Source organism: Saimiri boliviensis, chromosome 9, assembly GCF_048565385.1.
Source record: "Saimiri boliviensis isolate mSaiBol1 chromosome 9, mSaiBol1.pri, whole genome shotgun sequence".
NCBI lineage: Eukaryota > Metazoa > Chordata > Mammalia > Primates > Cebidae > Saimiri > Saimiri boliviensis.
This window is the reverse complement of record NC_133457.1, coordinates 125,938,062-125,958,040: the sequence shown is the minus strand read 5'-3', so window position 1 is coordinate 125,958,040 and position 19,979 is coordinate 125,938,062. Positions and strand designations below refer to the sequence as shown.

Genomic DNA, 19,979 nt, shown 5'->3' with positions numbered 1-19,979 from the left:
CTCCTTCCGGCCGTCGAGTGCCAACCCATTAGTATTTGCCCCCCTTTCTTCCCCCTCCCTGCTTCTGGACTGCCTCGGGGCCAGGCTGCTCCCCCAACCGAGACTCCAGGGCAGGACCTATCACAAAGCACTGACTGAGGCTGACCCCGAAGGAGCGATGGCATGGGCAAGGGGGCACCACCCTCCCCTGGCTGCAGGGCGGAGTGTTTGGGGTGTGAGTGGAGGAATGCCAGGCAGGCTGTCCTTCGGTCTGTGCACGTGGGGCCCTCCCGGTGCCCGCTTTGCACGGCAGGCTGTTACTGCAGGGCTGGAGATTTGTCCCAGCTCTACTGAAGGGACACACAGGCCCCCCCAAACCCCGGCAGCTGTTCTACCATTGGGGTGCAGCTCAGGCAGGCCGTGGACCAGCAGCTTCACACTGGGTGAGCGCATGGCACAGGGTTCCTGGCTCCGCGCCTTTTGTGGGTGCCTTGTGATCTGTGTCATGGTGAGGAACTCCAGGGACCCATGGCCAGGGATGTTCCCAGGCGGTGGAGGCAGCTCCATTGGCAGAGAAGCACCGTCAAGCTGAAGACACTGGGGTGTGACGGCCGGCCGGGACGGAGCTGGTCTTGTCGCTCACAGAACGCTGGACTTCCCTGTGACCAACCAGTGGTCTCGCCTCCCAGCAGCGGCAGCCGCGTTCAGCAGGGAGAAGCCTGAACCTCCGAGGGCCCACACCCTTTTGCCCTGCTAACATTTTGTATTTGAAGTGCTTGTCACAGTCCACAAAATAATCACTCAGAATGTTACCATTTTGTTTATACGTTGTATCAAGTGAACGTTAACAAGTCAAGTGTATACTTTAGTTACAAATCTTGGAAAAATAAAACTTCCTACAGGAGGAAAAGTTAACTTACTTTGGTATCAAATTCACACACTCCGGGTGGGATTTTTCTCTGCTTTAATGTTCACAGTCACACAAAGGTGGCATCTCAGTGGCACTGGGGCGGCTGCTGCCTCCTCACCAGCCCGACAGCTGCCCGTCCTGCCTCTCACCCATTTGGTCTGTTTGCAAGTGAGGAGATCATACAAAAATAACCGCTACAAATTCTCTGTATCTGGCATATAAAAGCTGACCAAAAAGTATCTCTTAAAGCAAAACATCTCAGAAAAAATACAACACAGGGTTAACTTCTGTAGTACTTTGTTCATATAAAACACTAGTAAAATAGGCTTCTTAAAAATTAAATAGTGAAATACCAACCAAATTATATACATTGTTACAGTGCAAGTGAATGAGGCAAAATATCCAGTTCTTAGTTTCCCAGGAGGAGGGGCCGTCAGGGCGCGGCACGGGGGCTGACAGGAAGGTCGTGTTCTGGTGTCACAGTCAGTGCAGAGGCTTGCAGCGGGACAAACAGATCTGAGCCACGCAGGGAAGACCAGTGGCTCCCTCGAGGAAGAGTGAGGTCATGTTTTTATTGCTTGTTAATCAGAGGTTTTCCCCTGGCCCAGTGCCCCTCTAGGCAGCCTGGGTCCTGAATGCTGCAGCCCATGTGGAGCTGATGCATGTCGCCAAGAAGCCACGGGGAAGCCACGCTGCTCCAGAGAAGAGGACACGGCTTCAGAGCCCTTGGTGTCGGAGCCGGATTGATCCCGGCCCTTCTAGTCCACCAGGGTCCCTCACGGTCCAACTGACGCACACATTTTCCCGCTGATGGCCGTGTTCACCTGAGAGCCTAGGGTAGGCGGGGCTCACAGCACTGGGACGATGTCACTGTGGCCTGGGGGTGGCACGGGACCCAGCCGACCCCCTCGGTGACCAGGCTCTTCGCCTGCCTCTCTGCTGCCGCCAGGGCCGAGCGGTCTACGTGCGGCGCCGCTTGGCCGCGCTGGGGCTGGAGGGGTTGCTGTTGGCGGTCAGGACCTTGTCGGTCACCCGGCTGCGCTTCCGCTTGTCTGCGCCGTCTTTGCACCCCAAGTCCGAGGAGCTCTTCTCTTTGTCTTTGCTGGATTTTTCTGTTGCTTTCCCCAAACTCCCTGAAGATGAAAAAACTGAGAAACAAAAAATCACTTGGCTAAAAACAGAACATCCAAAATCTTATTTTTGTCTTCCTGTTCAGTTAAAACATCCGCATATTCACACATGACCCTCTGAACCCAAAGGCTTCCTCCTGAGCTGGGGGCACCTGGCGTGGGGGCTGCACAGGGGCCCGGTCCTGCTGAGCACCCCCCTGCCGCGGACACTGCAGGAACCACTGCTCAGACCCCGTCCCCCAGCACGGGGCCTGCGCTCAGCTCCTGGGGACACGGTGCTGCGGAACCTGCCCGGGGCCTCGGCCCCGAAGGCTCTACGCCGCCCTGACTGCACCCTGCCCGGGGGCGGCCTTGCACCAGGGCGGGCTGAGCTCCATACTCACCATCGTCAGCCCCACTGTGGGGGTCCACGTCTTCCTTCATCTCCTCTTTCATCTCCTCTTCGATCATCACTTTTCCTGTGGAGGAGACAGCTGGCGTTCACCGAAAGCCCACGGTGGTGGCCGACGCTGGGGGATGGTCAGGCCGGGGACTGCTCCGACGCTTGCTGCCCACACAGGCCGCAGCTTCCGTCCAGCCACTGCTCTCAAACAAAGTCCTCTCCAATCCCGGAGCTCCCAAGACCACCCAAGCACAGGTGGGGCGGGGTCTGTGCTGGACCCACACCTCCCTGGAGGCCCGGGGTCCTCACCCTCACCTCCCTGCCCTTGGCCAGCGTCTGGCCTTTTCTGATTCCCAAGCCCAGCCTCTCCCGAGTCTCACCTTCTCGGACCTCCTGAATGATCTCTTCTGGAAGGACGAAGTTCCTCTCTGAATTCGGGAATGGAAGAATCTCAGACTCGTGCTGATGTCCAATAGAGTTTGGTTTAACAAACAGAAGAGGGGCGAGGCGGAGGCGGAAAATAAAAAAAAGAAACAAAGGAGAAAATACGGTTGCAACAAGTCACTCCGGCCACGTCACAGCCACCTGGGGAGCGGCCAGTGAGCGCGCAGTGCTGTGCTGCGCTGAGGCTGCAGTGGGTGGGGCCTGGGCAAAGGGCATTTCTTTTTGTGGGTAGCACCGGCTGCGGCTGGGCTTTCCAGAGACTCAGGGAGGGCAGGACCAGGGGAAGCAGCCGCAGGAGTCAGGAAGAAGCACCAGGGTGGCATTGCTAAGGTGGGCCCTGAGGACGGGTCAGCGCCGGTGACGCACCCGTGGGCCCCGCCTGCCCTCCACGGCCTGTGGTCTCACCATGAGACTGCTTCCCCCAAGGAGGAGCGCAGTGGGCACAGTGACAGCCCCGGGGAGAGGCTGCAGGTGCCTCGAGTTCCCCTCCGCGTGGCAGGAGCCCACGGACACTGAGGGTGTTGGCTGGGATGCCACAGTCACAGAACAGGGAGAGAGGCAGAGCAGGGGCCCCCTGAGTGCCCGCCAGGCACTGCCCTCCTTCGGTCACACAGACCAGAGGGAGACCAGGAGCCAGGCAAAGTGGAGCTGGCAGGAAGGGCCCTGGACTAGGAGGCAGATTCAGGACACAGAGGCTTCCGCTCGGCAGTTTGGGTGCCATGTGGCGCGGGCAGTCAGGCCACATCTGTGCTCCTCAGAACCTCCTGGGCCTGCTGGTCAGCCTCTCGGGTGGACTCCAGAGGCTCTGTATTTCATCAAGGCTGGATGACTCGGACCTCAGTCACATGGAAGTGCCATGGTCCAGAGAAGGTGCCAGCCCCATGGTCTCACGCAGTCCTTACTGATGCCACAGGCCACTGCGGGAGTAAGGCACAGGGCCACCATCCTGGGGCTGAGAGGCCTGCTGGTCCCACGTGGTCCCTGAGTGTCATGTGGGCTGCTGTGCTCATCTGAGCCAGCACCGGAGCCCCAGGGGACATTACGGGCCTTGGAGCTGTCTTCCCCAGAGACAGGCACAGAGCTGCACCCATCTCTCCAAATCCCAGTGTGGGAGGTGTCTGGGGACCAGGCACCCTCTCCTACAACTGAGAAGCTGCTGACCCCAGGAGTTCGGTGACAAGGGCCTCTGACTCTGGGGTGGTTGACAGATGTGCTCTAGGCAGGAGTGGGTCCAGGTAGGATCTTGTGAGCTTAGCGGTCAGCTGCGCCCGGGCAGCTAGGCACTGGTCGCCCAATGCAAATGCTGTACCAGCTCAGAGCGTCCTCAACGCAGAACGTGGCAGCCACAGGGACGTGAGCTCCCACGGCCCTTCCTCTCCTTACAGTCAGCCCTCTGCACAGCTGGCACCTCTGTCCCCTTTCTGCAGCTATGACAAGGAGACCCACTTCACTCGTCCAATGTCAGTGGCCACCATTCCCTGTCTCGGCGGTGCCTCCCCCTCCTCCTGGTCGCCTGCCCCGACCCCCACCCCACTCTCCAGCTGCACCACCTTCTGCTGCCGAGGGGCCTGGAACACCCCCTGCCTCTTCTGGCCACCCTGCTTCCTAGTTCACCTGCCAGCCTGTCACACGACGCCAGCTCCGAGCTCTATGAGGACTGGAACTCCACTTGTCTGACTCCCAGAGAAGCCACCAAATTCCCCTTGGTGTGACTCGGATAGGGTCATCCTCTGCCTAAAGCACTTCTGGGGCCTCCCAGGAGACCGGCACCGGCCAAGGGCCGCGGCCTCCGCTCCCTCCCTCCCGCGTCTCAGCTGCCCAGTCATCTCCCTGGAGGCTCTGGCCCAGCACCCAGTCGAAAGCCGCCGGCACTGGTCTGTGCGCCCCATGACAAGCCCTCGAGCCCCCGCAGGTGGCCCGCTGCTCCGTCCAGCTGACCCCAGCAGGCACGGAGGGGCCTCTGCCCAGCCCAGGCTGAGCCTCAGAGAGCGGCGTGCGGGTTCGCGCCCCCGCCGGCGGCACGAGGGGGGCGGTCGGGCTCACCAGCGCCTGCATGTCGTACATGGTGCTCAGGTGGTCCCAGATGACCTTGGAGGGGACCTGCCGCCCGATGTTCTGGCTGAACTTGTCCCGGATGCAAATCATGTGGAAGTGTCGGTTCACACCTGCGGGAGGAGGGGCGGCGGGACGGCGGTGAGCGGGAGAGCGGGACGCAGGGGGGCCGCTGGGGCGGGGCGGGCCGGGGCGGGGGTCCCGGGGGGCGGGGGTCCCGGGGGGCGGGGGTCCCGGGGGGCGGGGGTCCCGGGGGGCGGGGGCGGCGGGGGCGCCACGGCCCGGGCTCGGCGGGGAGCGGGTGTCGCGGGTGTCGCGAGCGCAGGCCCCGCCCCGCCCCGCCGGTTGCCCGCCCCGCCCCCACGCGCGTCCGCGGCCTGGGCGCTCACCTACGGGCTTGTGGCCCAGCATGGCGTGGAAGAGGCACACCTCCACCTCGGGGCTCCACACCACCGTCTCCTCCGCCGGGCTGGTGGCCGCCTCCCCCGGGCCCTTGTCGCCCGCGGAGCCCCCGCCGCCCACCTCGGCCTCTCCCATGGCCGCGGCGCGGCAGCGAGGACCCCCCGGCGGGAGCAGGCGCGGCCACGGGCTCCGCGCAGGCGCACTGGGGGCGGGCGCGCGCTCCGCCGGGCACGCGCTCGGGCGCTCGCGGCGGCGTCCGCGCAGGCGCAGCGGAGGGCGGGGCCCTTTCCCGCCGCCCCGGCCCTGCCCCGCCCGCGCGCGGTGCCCGCAACGTGCTCCCCGGAGAAACGCCGTAGGAAGAACAGCGCAGCCAAAGAAAAGTGCGCGCTACAACGAAACCGGCACAAAAGTGCAAAGACGACCCGCGGGCGGGGAGGAAACACTTGCGAAGCCTGTATCGATAAGGAACTTCCTGGCAGAGTGTAAATAACTGTTTTTTTTTTTTTTTTTTTTTTTTTGAGACAGAGTCTCACTCCATCACCGGGCACCAGGCTGGAGCGCAATGGCGCGATCTCGGCTCACCGCAACCTCCGCCTCCTGGGTTCAGGCAATTCTCCTGCCTCAGCCTCCGGAGTAGCTGGGATTACAGGCACGCGCCACCACGCCCCGCTAATTTTTTTTTGTATTTTTAGTAGATACGGGGTTTCACCATGTTGGCCAGGATGGTCTCGACCTATTGACCTCATGATCCGCCCGCCTCCGGCTCCCAAAGTGCTGGGATTACAGGCGTGAGCCACCGCGCCCGGCCAGTAATTCTTATAACTCAATTATAAAAAGACAGTCTAACTATAAAACCGCCACGGATTTGGTACACATTTTCCCGAAGAAGGTGTATAGATGGGCTGGGCGCGGTGGCTCACACATGTCATCCCGGCACTTTGGGAGGCCGAGGCGGGCGGGTGACCTGAGGTCTGGAGTTCGAGACCAGCCTGGCCAACACGGTGAAACCCCGTCTCTACTGAAGATACAAAATTAGCCAGGCGTGGTGGCGCGCGCCTGTAATGCCAGCTACTGTGGAGGCTGAGGCAGGAGAATTCCTTGAACCCGGAAGGCGGAGGTTGCGGTGAGCCGAGATCGCGCCATTGCACTGGGCAAGAGCGAAACTCCGTCTCAAAAAAAAAAAAAAAAAAAGGCGAGTGTGGTCGTTCCTCAGACTATGGAACCGTCTCCCTAGCAGGCGGCAGCTCCTAGGCCGGGACCCGCGCCCAGCGCCCCAGGGTGCTGTTCCCGCAGCCGCGAGGCGAGCGCCGCCCCCAAGCCCGGGGCCGAACGCGCAAGGCGCGCACGGAGCGCGGACCCCGCACGGCGCAGCCGCGTGCAGCGGGAAGGGAGCGCGCCGGGACTGCGGCGGCGTGGGTGCGGCTGAAATGCTGTCCGAGAACTCAGACCCCGAAATGCACGGCGAGGGAATCCATTCACAGGAGGAGCCAGAACTGGCAACTCCGGGGGAATAGAAGGTCCACGCGCGGTTGCCCGTGGCGGGGGAGGAGGGAAACGCGAATCACTGCGGTGGGCGCCGGCTTCGTTTTTGTTCGCTTTTGAAACCGAATCCCGCTCTGTCGCCCAGGCTGGGGTGCAGTGAGGCTCCCTCTCTCGCCCAGGCTGGGGTGCACTGGCGCGATCTCGGCTCACTGCGACCTCCGCCTCCCGGGTTCAAGCGAATCTGCTGCCTCAGCCTCCGGAGTAGCCGGCATCACAGGCGTGCGTCACCCCCGGCTAATTTTTGTATTTTTAGTAGAGACGGGGTTTCACCATGTTGGCCAGGCTGGTCTCGAACTCCTAGACCTCAGGTGACCCGCCCCGCCTCGGCCTCCCGGAGTGCGGGGGTGACGGGCGTGAGCCTCCGCGCCCGCCGGGCCCAGCGTCTTTTTAGGGAGGTGAAATGCTCTGGAATTTGGTAGTGGCCACGGTTTCACCTAGCAAAACCCCCCGACTCGTGCGCTTTAAATGGCTGGACTGCGTGGAACGTGATCTCAATCAAGCTGCTACGAAAAAAACAAGACCAGAAACCCCAGAGTTCCCGCAGAGTGGGGCCCAGCGCCCGGGTCTGCTCGCGGGTCCGAGCGCCTCCTGGGAGCAGGGCAAGGGGGGTCCGGCCCTGCAGGCTTTGGCCGCCCGCCTCCGCCTTCCCGCTGCGCAGCCATCGCTCTAGGGGATCGTTAACCGCGGGCCGCCGTGGGAGCCCCAGCGCAGGGCGGGGCCGGGGCGGGGAGAGGGGCGTGGTCGGGGCGGGGCCTAGGCTGGGCTACGCAGAGCGGCGCTGGGGAGGGCGGGTCGGGGGCGGGGCCGCCGGTCAAAACGCGTCTACGGCGAGCTTAAGGCGGTATCCAATCAAGTCCGCTACGGCCGCCGGCTCCGCCCTCCCCGCCTCCGCCCCTTTTCTTCTCGGCCACGCCCACCACGGGCCCCTGGCCGGAGACCACGCTGCGCAGAGACTTTGCCCTCGCGGGGTGTAGGCTCGGGATCGGGCTCCGGGTTCGTTTCCTGGCTTGCCTCCTCCCCGCCGTGTGACCTGGCGAAGCTCTGAGCCTCTTTAGGGTTCAGTGCCCTTCGTGCAAGGCGCCAACAACAGCCCCTTCCCTGGAGGTCTTGGTGAGGGTTGGGCGCTCTGCAGGGGGCCCTGGGCCTGGGCCGGGGCCTGTGCCAGCGCGTTCTGGCGTCCTCCTGACCAACCAGAGCTGGTACTGGTGAGCGCAGCCCCTTAGCCCGTGTAGGCTCTGGTCAGCCTCACCTGCTGGCTTGGCTGTCTGGGACCTGGGCCTCAGCTTCCCCATCTGTGCAGGGGGCCGCTGGTGATGCCGGTGCCAGCCATGACCTGGTGGAGATATGGCCCAGTGAGACCTCGGAAGGGCCTAAGCCACTGCTGTCACGTGGGACGTCCTCTTCCCTGGAGGACTGAAAGCAGCCCACAGCCGCTTGGCACACAAACGCTCCGGAGACAGGGCCCTCATCATTACTCATCTCCTTACTGTTCCCTGGACACCCTGGGGTCCCTGTGCCTCCCCTAGGTAAGGATTCCTAGGTAAGGGTGCACAACTGATTTCACCACGCCTGCCTTGATGGACAGATTCCGCCACATGTTTCTGCTGTGAGAGTACCTGCCAGGTACTGGCAGTACCTGTTGAGAAAAGATGGCATAAAAGGGTGAGACAGGGCCCGGACCAGGAGACCCAGGGGTGCCGAGCCTCAGATTGGACCGGGTCGACGTGGAGATGCACTCGAAGCTTGTCCCAGCTGGGGTGGTCTGCCTGCTCTAGTGGGAACCCGGGCAGGGCTGCTGTCCCTAGAGCTCGATGCTGGGCAGTCATCATGAAATATCCGCCTCCCCCACATGTCCCCTTCTTTCTGAGGCAGGTGACGCTGTCACACTCGCTTTGAGGGGAGCAGCCAGAGATGAGTAGAGTAGGCAGCTGCCTGGGCTGAGGGCAGAGCCAGGAATCAACCCTCAGAACCTGCTCCAGCAGACCCCTGGCCGCCTCCCTTCCTGGCCTGCCCTAGTCCCTCTGGAGCCTCACCTGGGCTCCCCTGCAAACCACCCTGCAGCCCCCTGGGCTGCAAATGCTGCCCCCACCCCTTGGCCTGTCTCTTCCCTGGGCAGCCTTCACTCTCGGCTCCAAGGTCAGCACCCCAGCTGTGAGGGTCCCATTTGGTCTCTACGGCCACACACCTGTGCTTCTCACGCAAGGGCTTTGTGGGATGCTCTTTGCATGTTTGTCATTCTGAATCACGGCCAATCATTTGTTCAGTGAGTGCCTCCCCTGCCAGGCCATCAGCTGGCTCCGAGGGCCCAGGGCTGGGTCTGGTGTGGTGCCACTGTCCCCCACCTCCCCGGCAGGGCCAACACACAGCAGGTGGACAATGACCATTTGTGGACTGGCTAAGTGACCTACTGACTCTTCCCTTACTCATGGGGATGGAAAGAATGATCCTTTCTATGATCCCTGTAGCTCAAATTTCCTTCAAAAGATGGATGTGGCTTCCCAAAATCCTGATCCCAGGAACAGAGGACTTGGATCGCAGGTGAGAAGCACTCAGGCCCGGGAAAGGCTTGCCCATGGTCAGCGACACACAGGCCTTCCAGGTTATATATCAGTCTTGTATAAGTCTGGCTAGCGTGAATCACTCCTCAGATCAGCTCTGGGTTCTGGCCAAGTGGAGTTTCTTGCTTGGGGAGCTGATGTCGTTCTCTGGAAGGTGGTGAGCACTGCTAACCAGAAGGTGCCCATCTCTCAGCCCCATGGGGATACCTGGTTCTTGGCCATGAGGCAGGTGCAAGGGAAGGGGTGTTTAGAAGGCTTTGGTCAAACATACCCGTGTGTGGCCACGTGCCTGTGGCCACAGTGTCCTCCCTCTGGCTGAGTCTGGGACAGAAGTGGGCTTCCACTGCAGTGAGATGACGTGGCTGGTGGGACTGCTCCCTCTGCCACTCATGCCAGAGACCCCAGACACTGGAGAAACAGCTCAGCCTTCGGAGCCGGACGGCCTCTGTGGGTTCTGTCCCCCCAGGTCCACCTGGTCCACCACGGGCCATCCGTCTGGGCCTCATCCAGGAAGTCCACATCTGGACACTGAGCAAAGCTCTGTTGTCCCCTTCCCTGGGCTGAGCGGCCTCGTAGGCGAGGTGCCGGGGACTGCATGGCTGCCAGATGAGGTAGGGGGTGTTCTGACCGAATACCACAGAGACGGCCTCTTCCTGCCTGCGTGCAGTGTCTTTTATAGAGGCGCCTTTTCCACACAGCCTGACATTTCTCATCTCCCCACGCCTGTGCTTTCTTCCTCTTCGGGGGAAATTCATGCTGCTAAGGTTCCGATCCAATTATTTCCCTTATGACCAAAGCAGCCTGCGGTTTCAGAGAAATTAGAAGTTGGGCTTCGGGGGAACCGGACTGAAGCGGCCTGGCCAGGGTGTCTCGGGCGCAGCCACCAGGCTTGCCGCCAACACATCACACCTCTAGGGGGCAGGTTCCACCCACCGTTCGGACCAAGATCTTGCTCCTGTCTGAACCCTGCTGGAGAGGAACCAAGTGGTCCCTGGGAACGTGGCCACCACGAGCGGGGCACTCTCATCATTCAGGGAAGAAAGTCCGATGCTTCACATGGGGCATCTGAAGACTCCCCAAGCTGACCGGAAGGCCGATTGGACGTGTCTCTGGGACAGCGCCCGTGATGCTCCCAGCACTAGCCTTGAGCAATTCTTGTTCCCACGATGTCCCCTGCACGGCCACGGCCGAGAAGGAGGGGGCTGCAGTGCGCTGGCTCTGCTCCTGGCTCTCCACTGCCTGAGGGGATTCCGGCTGCTTTCTGGGGTTGTCAGATTTAACATAAAAATACCAGGACGCCCAGGTGAAAATGTGAATTTCAGAAAAACATTGAATAATTGTGTCGTATAAGTATACCCCAAATATTATGTGTTTGACCAAAGCCTTCTGAACATGTCCCCTGCTGCACACGGCTCTCATGACCAAGAACCACGCGTCCCATGAGCCAGGGGATGGGCACCTTCTGGTTAGCAGCGCTCACCACCTTCCTCATAAAACCCCGTGATGTGATACAGCACAGTGTAATAGAACCATGTAGATATTTGGGACATACTTCCACTATAAAATCATTCATATTCTCATTTGAATTAAATTTGAATTATCTGAAATTCAAATGTAACTAGGCCTCCTGTCTTTGATGATTCTGCTCTTTTTGCCTGGTCAGCAGCTTGATTTGACGTGGAAGGTGGGGCTACATGCGGCCCTCGCTGTCTGGGCCCCCGCTGAGCAGGTCAGGACAAAGGTGAGACCCACCCAGGCCCACAGTGCCACATCTGCCAGATGCCAGCTGCATGGGTGATGGGCGGGGTGGGTGGTGCTGCCTCCGCCAGGTGCTCCTTAGGGTCTGTGGAGGGAGGGAGAGGCCCAGGCCCTGGCTTTCCAGGTACTGATTTTGTGGGCATGGAGGATTCCTAGGTAAGGGTGCACAACGGATTTCGCCGTGCCTGCCTGGCTGGACAGGTTCCGCCATGTGTTTCTGCTGTGAGAAGCCATACTGTCCTGGAATCCCTGTCCACATGCACAGCTCTTACCCTCCAGCCTGTGGGATGGGACAGGAGGAGGAGGAGGAGGAAGAGGACTCACCTTCTGACAGACCCAGGGTGCGCAGAGTGCAGGCCCTGCAACAGCAGACTCAACCTCACCCGGAGACTTGTCAGAACTGGGCATTCTTCCCACATGTGCACGTGTGTAACATCTGCACACACACACTTCTACACACAGCTACAGCACATGCACGCACATCCAGGTGCGCACACATGCACTGTTTGACACACAGATACGTGCACACACATGCACACGGGCAGCACGCCGAGCACCCAGCTCTGCTGCATCAGACGCTCTGGGGCGGGGCCAGCACTTCTCCAGGGGTGGTGGGTGCAGGGGCCACAGTGGGAGAGGCCAGGCCCTTGCCACTCACGCTGTTTTAAGTTGGCTCACGTCGGCTGGGGGTGCCGAGCTGAGCTGCTCCTCATTGCCTTTTTCCAGTCTCCTGGGGGAGATGAGCCTCACGTTTCCTGCCTGCCATGGGATGTGTGGTCCTCTGAGTCCTCAGCCACTGCCCATTGTCACCAGGAACCAAGCTCAGCTGGGCACACTAATCCCAGCACTTTGAGAGGCGGCGTTGGGAAGACTGCTTGAGTCCAGGAGTTTGAGGCCAGCATGGAAAACACAGGGAGCGCTCCATCTCTACCAAAAAATAAAAACAGAAAATTCCCGGGGGCAATCAGGACTTTAAAAATGCCCAGGATGGAGACAGGACCCTTGTAAAATGCCAGGGAGGCTGGCCTGGGTCACGCCGTGTTCAGCTCCCCAGTCAGGTTCCCGTGGATTCACAAGGGGCAGAATTTATTTTTTAAAAAGATGGAAACTTTCCTCGTTAATTAGGCTTCTAAAGGCCAGCTCTGCTTTCTTTGTGCAACAAAGGGAAATGATTCTTTGGGTTAACACAGAAAACAGCCAGTGTCCTCTTTGTAAAAGGAGCAATTCTTTTCAGAGGCAGGAAAAGTCCTTCTGAAGTAAGTCCCTCTGCCCAGCACTTCCCCTAAGCCGGGCTCTGTAGCGCCGGGGCTTGGGATGTGTTTTCTGTCTACTTTTAGCAGGGAGATGCTGGGGTTTCAAGGACCAACCCGGTGGGTGTCAACTGCAGCTCCATGAGGACAGCACAGAAGGGAACTGAGCAGTGTGAGCCTGGCTCCTGTACCGAGCGGGATTGAGGCAAAGGGTGTTGCTTCCCCTTCTGGTGACGTTTCAGGATCTGGAGGGAAGGAGGGAAGGCCTGAGAGCTTCTGGAGCAGAAAGGAGTCCGTACAGGACTCAGAGCCAGAGTGACAGCTGCTGGGATCGACAACACTGGGGGTCGAGGACAAAGTTCACAAGGAACCGAGACCCTCGACTGCAGCCCACGTCCTCCTGTGTGAGGACAACGTGTCTGCCAGGGCCTGGGGCGCTCACTGCACCTGAGCCACAGCAGCTGGGAAGAAGGAGGCCACGGGGATGCAAGGACACGGAGGAAGAGTCAAAGCCGAGCGTGAAGCTGGTGCTCTGCAGAGCCTGCTTTACACGAAAGGGTTTAGGATGGAATCGTGTTTCCCGCCCTAGGACACAGACACCTCCCTTGGCTTCTCAAAAGATGGTATTTAGGCCAGGCGCAGTGGCTCACACCTGTAATCCCAGCACTTTGGGAAGCTGAGGTGGGCAGATCGCCTGAGGTCGGGAGTTTGAGACCAGCCTGACCAACATGGAAAAACCCCATCTTTACTAAAAACACAAAAAGTTAGCCAGGTGTCATGGCACATGCCTGTCATCCTAGCTACTCGACAGGCTGAGGCAGGAGAATTGCGGAGGTTGTGGTGAGCCGAGATTGCACCATTGCACTCCAGCCTGGGCAACAAGAGCAAGACTCCATCTCAAAAAAAAAAAAAAAAAAAAAAGATATTTAAATCGTCGTAATGCTTAAGTTCTGCTTATCACCATGGATGGCCTGGTGTGTTAGGCGGTTCTCACACTGCTAATAAAGATGTACCTGAGACTGGGTAGTTTATAAAGAAAGAGGTTTTATTGGCTTACAGTTCAGCATGGCGGGGGAGGCCTCAGGGAACTTACACCCGTGGCAGAAGAGGAGGCGAGCACGTCCTTCACAGGGTGGCAGTGTGACGTGACCAGCAGAAGGGGGAAAAGCTGCTGATAAAACCATCAGGTCTCGTGAGAACTCACTCAGTATCACGAGAACAGCGACCTGGGGTAACCGCTCCATGATTCAGTGACCTCCCCCGGGTCCCTCCCGTGACACGTGGGGATTATGAGAACTACAATTCAAGATGAGATTTGGGTGGGGACACAGCCAAGACGTGTCACCTGTTAGAATCCGCCTATAGACCAAATAGGGTCTCAAATGTATGACTGAACTGAAGGCGAATGTCCAAGATCTTAACAGCATGAAAGTGACAGGGAGAGGATGAGGGTGGGGTGCAGAGGGAGGTGGGGAGCCCAGGCTCGCCCTCCGTGGAGGTAGTTGGGGGTCACCAGCCAAGAGGCAGAGCTCCCGTGCATTGCTCGCAGGTATAGAGTATCCACCGGCCATCTGAAAATAATGCAGTAACTAAGGAAAACCGTCGAGAGGAAGGCAGTTAGGAAGGAGTGTCAGTGGTCCAAAGGTATCATCTTCCGAGCGCGTCTACACCGAGATAAAGAATGAAGAGGTGAGAGCCGATGGAAGGCTCTTGGGCAGCTCTGCGGGCTGCTGGGTTGAGTGCCCTGGTGAGCCAATCTCTCAGGCTGGCTGTGGCAGTGGCCAAGGCAAGGCAGATGGGCATTGCTGGTCCTTCCTGGACACACTGCTCCCTCGGGACGGAGGCAGGTGCCGGCTAGAGTCGAGTGGCCTCTTGTGCTTGCTGCGGTCATGTGAAGAAGGATGTGCTTGCTTCCCTTCCCAGTGTGATTGTAAGTTTCCTGAGGCCTTCCGGCCATGCTGAACTGTAATTCAATTAAACCTCTTTCCTTTATAAATTACCTAGTGTCAGGTATATCAGCTGGGCCTCCCTCTCAGGGCCTCAGACAGTCCAAGCCAGAGGCGGGGGCAGCTGGCCAGGCTGGGGCACTCCTGGGCCTCCTGGGCCATCAGCAGGGCAGGGGGCTGGTGCAGCTGCTCACGCCACAGCCACACGGCCCCTCTCCTGTTTGCTGGGAGCTGGAGCGAAGCATCAGGCTTAGGGCCCTGCAAGCTGAGAAATGCCCGTGGGTCCTGGTGGAGGCCAAGCTGACTCCAGCAGCCCTAGGGGGGTTCCTGAGCTCTGTGGGGAGGTGCACAGGCTTGATGGCCGCATGAGAACCCAGATGCCCTGATGCTCGCTGGGAAACTCCGGGATAGGCTCCACGTGGCTTTTGTCTGATGGGTCTGGGTCATTAGGGAAATGTCTTCAGGTGGGTTTTTGTTTCCTTGAGGTTCTGGTGATTGAGTCTCCGGGAAGTGAGGCTGGAGGGGCTCGGCAGCCGGTGGAAATGGGGCCCTTGAAGCCGCTTCCTGGAGGAAGCTGGGCTGGGCTCTCCTGGTGGGGCAGTTGCTGGCTAAGCATGGTGGGCGGAAGCTGCTGCCCAGAGTCTCTGAGTCGGTGATGGTTGACAAGCCCCATGGGGCCTCTTTCTCTTTCCCTGAGTCACTGGGGTTGTGCATGGGTCTCTGCCCCAGCCCAGGGGCACAGGGGTCCTCACGGGACGCAGGGGTCCTCATGGGGCGCAGGGGTCCTCACGGGTTGCAAAGGTCCTCACGGGGCACGGGGGTCTTCAGGGGGCGCAGAGGCCCTCACGGCACTTGTTCCATCGACTTCCAGGTCTGGGCAAGAGGACCCCCACCCTGCCTTGCCATCAGGTTCCCTGAATTCTCAGGTCTTTGGAGCGAGGCCTCTGAGCCCTGGGCCTCCTCCAGCTCAGGTGCTCATGCTATGGGATCTGCTTTCTCTCAGCTTGACTTGGGCAGAGAGAGAAAATCACAGCATTTTCCACACCTCCCCAAGCCTTGACGTATCACAGTTCACCGTCAACAGACGCAGGCACACACAGACCCAACTGTGGGCTCAGGAGGCCTCCTTCAGGAGAGCTAGCAGCCGGCCGGGGTGCCCCAGGGCATACCCGCCCAGCTACTCCTGCCCCTCGCCTGCTCCAGCTGTGGGCACTGGGGGCTGCCCCCTGGCCCACCCGCCTTCATCTCCTCACCTGTGCCTTACCTCACGACCTATCACCGCCATGTACTACCCGCCCACCTCCCCTCCCACCCCCACCTCCACCTACCGTCCATTCCCCAACCTGCCTCCCGCCACCCTCCATCTCCCCACCCTGTCCCACCCACCCCACCCCACCCCGTGCTGCCCCCACCTCGGTCCCAGCCACCACTCCCCCCACTCTCCAGCCCCTCCCACCTCCAGCCAGGTTGTCCCTCCTGCAGTACTTGGTGTGTTTTAGTCTTTGGTAAATTTAAACGAACATGCAGAGTTTTCCCTCCACAGCTGCTGTATCTGGATGGTGTGCACACAGGTGCATGCGATACTGGGCTCTCGACTTCGCTTTCTGACGTTTTTCATAATAAAAAGTTGAAGAATATAAACACTTGCCTCTATGCTGTTGAAAACGACGATTGCCAAAACTGAGCAGTAATCATGCCCGCAGTAAAATCGTGCTGTGATCGCGGAGTCCCTGCTGAAGCGTCCCCACCGAGGCCGCCCCGCTAAGAGCCCGACTCCCGCCCGGCAGGCTTGGGTTTCTGTCACTCCCTAATCAAAAACCACACAAGTGGAAGCCGCCTCTCCCACCCTGGCCCCTCTCCCTTCGCAGCGCGGCCCATCCTAGAAGCCGGGCTGTGTTGAGCCCTGGAGATCTCTGCTGGAGCCGTGCTCACACGGAGAGCCTGAGGGGGGCCTCGCTGGGCTAAGCCTGAGGAAGGCGGCCCACCGGAGTGGCTGCTCCCGGACACGCTGCCTTCTGCACCAGGTTTCCTCGGCTTCCGGGCAGGTGACGTCCCAGGAGCAGCTGCTGGTGCCAACGGGTGTTGCTGGGGAGCCCCCAGCTCCTCACCTTGGGGTGCGAGGTTTATATACCCGCCTCGAGGGCCCCGGACGGACTGAGCCCCAGCAGCCCCAAGTGTTGCCTCTCTTCTTCCGCCACCTACTCGTGCAATGTGGACTGGGGAACACTGAGCCAACCGATTCTCTCCCAACAGCCGCTTCTGTGGGATCTGGGGCTCCAATCCTGGGCCACATCGGGCACTGAGCAGACTTCGTGCAGGGGTCCGGGAGACCCATGGGAGGAGCGAGGAATCTGACTTTGCAGCAAGGACGCAGCGGCCAGGATGCTGGGCTAGGCCGCTTCCTTTGTGATTTTATTTATTTATTTTTTTGAGACCGAGTCTCATTCTGTCGCCCAGGCTGGAGTGCAGTGGTGTGATCTCAGCTCACTGCAACCTCCACCTCCTGGATTCAAGTGAGTCTCCTGCCTCAGCCTCCCGAGTAGCTGGAATTATAGACACCTGCCCACACACCCACCCGCACACCCAGCTAATTTTTGTAGTTTTAGTAGAGATGGGGTTTTACCATATTGGCCAGGCTGGTCTTGAACTCCTGACCTCAAATGATCTGCCCACCTCAGCCTCCCAAAGTGCTTGGATTACAGGCGTGAGCCACCACACCCGGCCCTCTTTTGTGATTTTTGACACAAGTCTCTAATTTCAGGAATTGGGGTCCTGGCACATCCGCCGAAGAACTTCATGACCTTGAAATCACCTGGAACAGGTTCCTGCAAAGCAAACCCTTCTGGGCTTGAGGAGGGAATGGACCCAGAACATTCGGCCCATCTGAGCACAAACTTTCCGGTGATCTGAGAGGCTGTGGCCTCCCCGTTCCCCATTCAGACCCTGGAGACAGCTTGCTCAGGACGAGCTGGGTATGGCCTGCGGGCTCCCGGAATCAGGCAGTTCCTGCGGGGCCAGACGGTCCTGGGCTGGCCGAGGCAGCCGCTGCCGTCCTGTGGATGGTGGGACCTCGCGTCTGCCTGGGCTCTGCACAGGGGCACGCCGTGGGTGCTTTGACTGGCAGTGTCTCAAAAACTCAACTCAGGGCTTGAGAGCAGATTTGTCGTCCCCTGCATGTGCGTGTGAGCAAGGAGAGAATGCAAAGCTTTCTCCACAGCAAACTGGGCGAAAACAATGGACCTTTTCATCAGCAGCTCGGGCAAGGGGGATACCGAGTGTATCCCACTGTGGCTGGGACAAATTGTAACCCATGTAGCAGCGTCAACCAACATCCATCTTTCAGCCCGGCCTCTGGAGGTCAGAGGTCCTCCCGGGTTCTTCTGCTTTCTCTGTTCGGGGTCTCATGAGGCTGAAATTGATGTTTCAGCCAGCAGGGTCCTTCCTGGGAGGCAGCAGGGGTCTTACTGGGAGCCCCCAGGGTTCTTACTGGGAAGCTCCGGGAAGAGCTGGCTCCCTGCAGTCACAGGACTTGAGTTCCACATCCTTGCTGGCTGTTGGCCAAAGGCCGTTCCCCGCTTCTGGAGGCTGCTCTGTTCTCTGGCGTGTGGCTTCATCCTCCATCTTCAGAGCAAACCCAGCTCAAGTCCTCACCTCGAATCTCTGCCTCTGCCTCCTGGCTCGGCCTCCCGGGAGAAGCTGGCCGATGCGTTTTAAGGGTTCATACTCTGGGCTGTCTGGGGAATCTGGGATTGTCCCTACAGCTGCCACATCTCCTTCCCTTGCCACCAATCAGAGGTACTTTCCCATCTGTGGGTTTGCAGAGGGAGTAGTTGCTGGCCTGGAAAGTTAGGGGTTTCCTTTCAATTTAGTTCTAGTAAGTCAGCGTGAAACAGCCTTAGGTTCCCTGACCACACCCTATTCTCTTGCCTCAAAGGGACGCACTGTCCTGTGGGGAAGGAGGGGCCGTTCCCCCATCCCTCTAGGAGCATGTAAACGCCTCCCGGGGCTGGGAGGCCGGGGCTGGGAGGAGTGGACTTTGCTTTGCCTCCTGTGTAAGGCTCCGCGTGCCCATGTTACCTACTGGAAATGATACTCTTATTTATAAATTGTATACTTTTGAAAAACACAAAACATGAAAAGACAAGACTCAGAACACGTCCCAGTCACGGCTCACATGGAGGCTGGTACCTTGGGAAGCTATTTGAGGCTTCCTGGCAAGTGACCAGTGGAGGCCTTTTTTTTTTTTTTTTTTTTTTTTTTTTTGAGACAGAGTTTCGCTCTTGTTACCCAGGCTGGAGTGCAATGGCGCGATCTCGGCTCACCGCAACCTCCGCCTCCTGGGTTCAGGCAATTCTCCTGCCTCAGCCTCCCGAGTAGCTGGGATTACAGGCACGTGCCACCATGCCCAGCTAATGTTCTTTTTTTTATTTTTAGTAGAGACGGGGTTTCACTATGTTGACCGGGATGGTCTCGATCTCTTGACCTCGTGATCCACCCACCTCGGCCTCCCAAAGTGCTGGGATTACAGGCTTGAGCCACCGCGCCCGGCCCAGTGGAGGCCTTTTAAAGCCGCCCCGGACCCCTGCCTTGAGCTCAGTCCGGAGCCCGCAGGCAGCCGCAGCGTCCGTTAGAATTCTCCTTAGACTGGGCACGAGGCTGGCTTTCCCGAGGGAGGGGAAGGCGGCGGCCGGCTCGCTTTGCCGGCTGCACCTCCTTGGGTGGAGGCAGGCAGGGCATCCAAGGCTGTGCCCAGAGAGGGGTGTGCCCGGAGTGGGGTGTGCCCGGAGTGGGGTGTGCCCAGAGAGGGGTGTGCCCAGAGAGGGGTGTGCCCGAAGTGTGGTGTGCCCAGAAAGGGGTGTGCCCGAAGCAGGATGTGCCTGGAGTGGGGGCCAAGCCGCACCATTCTTCTCACAAGTGTGATGTCTTGGGGTGCAGCACACTGCACCCCCTTGGTGGCATCTGGGCTCTTTTCTGAGCAGATGCCTTATCTGCTTTCGAGAGTCCACAGCAAAGCCGCAGCCAGGAATGAGCGTGGTGGTGGGTGGAGACAGCGTCCCACACAGGGGGCTCCACAGGTTCCTCCCTTGCCCCTTCCTGGTCACACGGAGTTGGAGTGCCTCATGGGTGTCGGGGCGATACAATAAAAAACAAGATCTGCTGCTAACCCAGACCTCTTCACCAGGGCAGGAGAGAAAGAAAACCATTCGCCATTGACTGAGCATGAAACCAGGATGCCATGTGCACTGCGTGTAAGCTGCTGAGAGTTTGCAAAGACAGAGAGATCTCAGCGGGCACACGGCCGGGCGGATGCAGCCCGCTAGTGCACGCTCTCCTTGACAGAGAAGCAGAAGCTCGTCTTCTGGACTCCATCTCACATCCAACTCCATCTCACCCCTGCCTGGAGACTGGTCGACCATCTGTGCCAGCTAATTGGCTTTATCCAAAGGAAAAACAACTTCCTCCTATTTCTACGACAAGAGGTGGTTCTGAAGCATCGGACCCGCCAGAGTGCGGCTCCTGGCCTTGGGCAGGGAGGCGAACAGCTGCGGCTTTCCTCGATGTCCGTGTTTCAAAGATGGTGCATCCTGCCCCTGGGAAAGAGCCCCGGCTGGTGCCCAGGCAAGGA

General features: G+C 59.5%; 1 protein-coding gene across 1 annotated transcript; it reads right to left on the bottom strand.

The window, feature by feature from the left end:
* Window positions 1-784: 784 nt before the first annotated feature.
* Window positions 785-5,518, bottom strand: MRGBP (MRG domain binding protein). The gene is made up of 5 exons (XM_039479721.2): window positions 5,287-5,518; window positions 4,889-5,010; window positions 2,782-2,863; window positions 2,403-2,477; window positions 785-2,037 (listed from the first exon to the last, which is right to left on the bottom strand). Exons 1-5 carry the CDS (start codon window positions 5,432-5,434, stop codon window positions 1,850-1,852), a joined length of 615 nt encoding a protein of 204 aa, XP_039335655.1. The 5' UTR covers window positions 5,435-5,518; the 3' UTR covers window positions 785-1,849.
* Between the last annotated feature and the right edge of the window lie 14,461 nt (window positions 5,519-19,979).

Excerpts from the sequence above, each read along its gene's own strand:
- MRGBP (XM_039479721.2), bottom strand. The coding sequence starts at position 5,434 with ATGGGAGAGGCCGAGGTGGGCGGCGGGGGCTCCGCGGGCGACAAGGGC. Across the intron at positions 2,478-2,781 it reads CATTCAGGAGGTCCGAGAAG|GAAAAGTGATGATCGAAGAG; the intron begins GTGAGACTCGGG and ends TCTCCTCCACAG. Across the intron at positions 2,038-2,402 it reads CCACAGTGGGGCTGACGATG|TTTTTTCATCTTCAGGGAGT; the intron begins GTGAGTATGGAG and ends TTTGTTTCTCAG.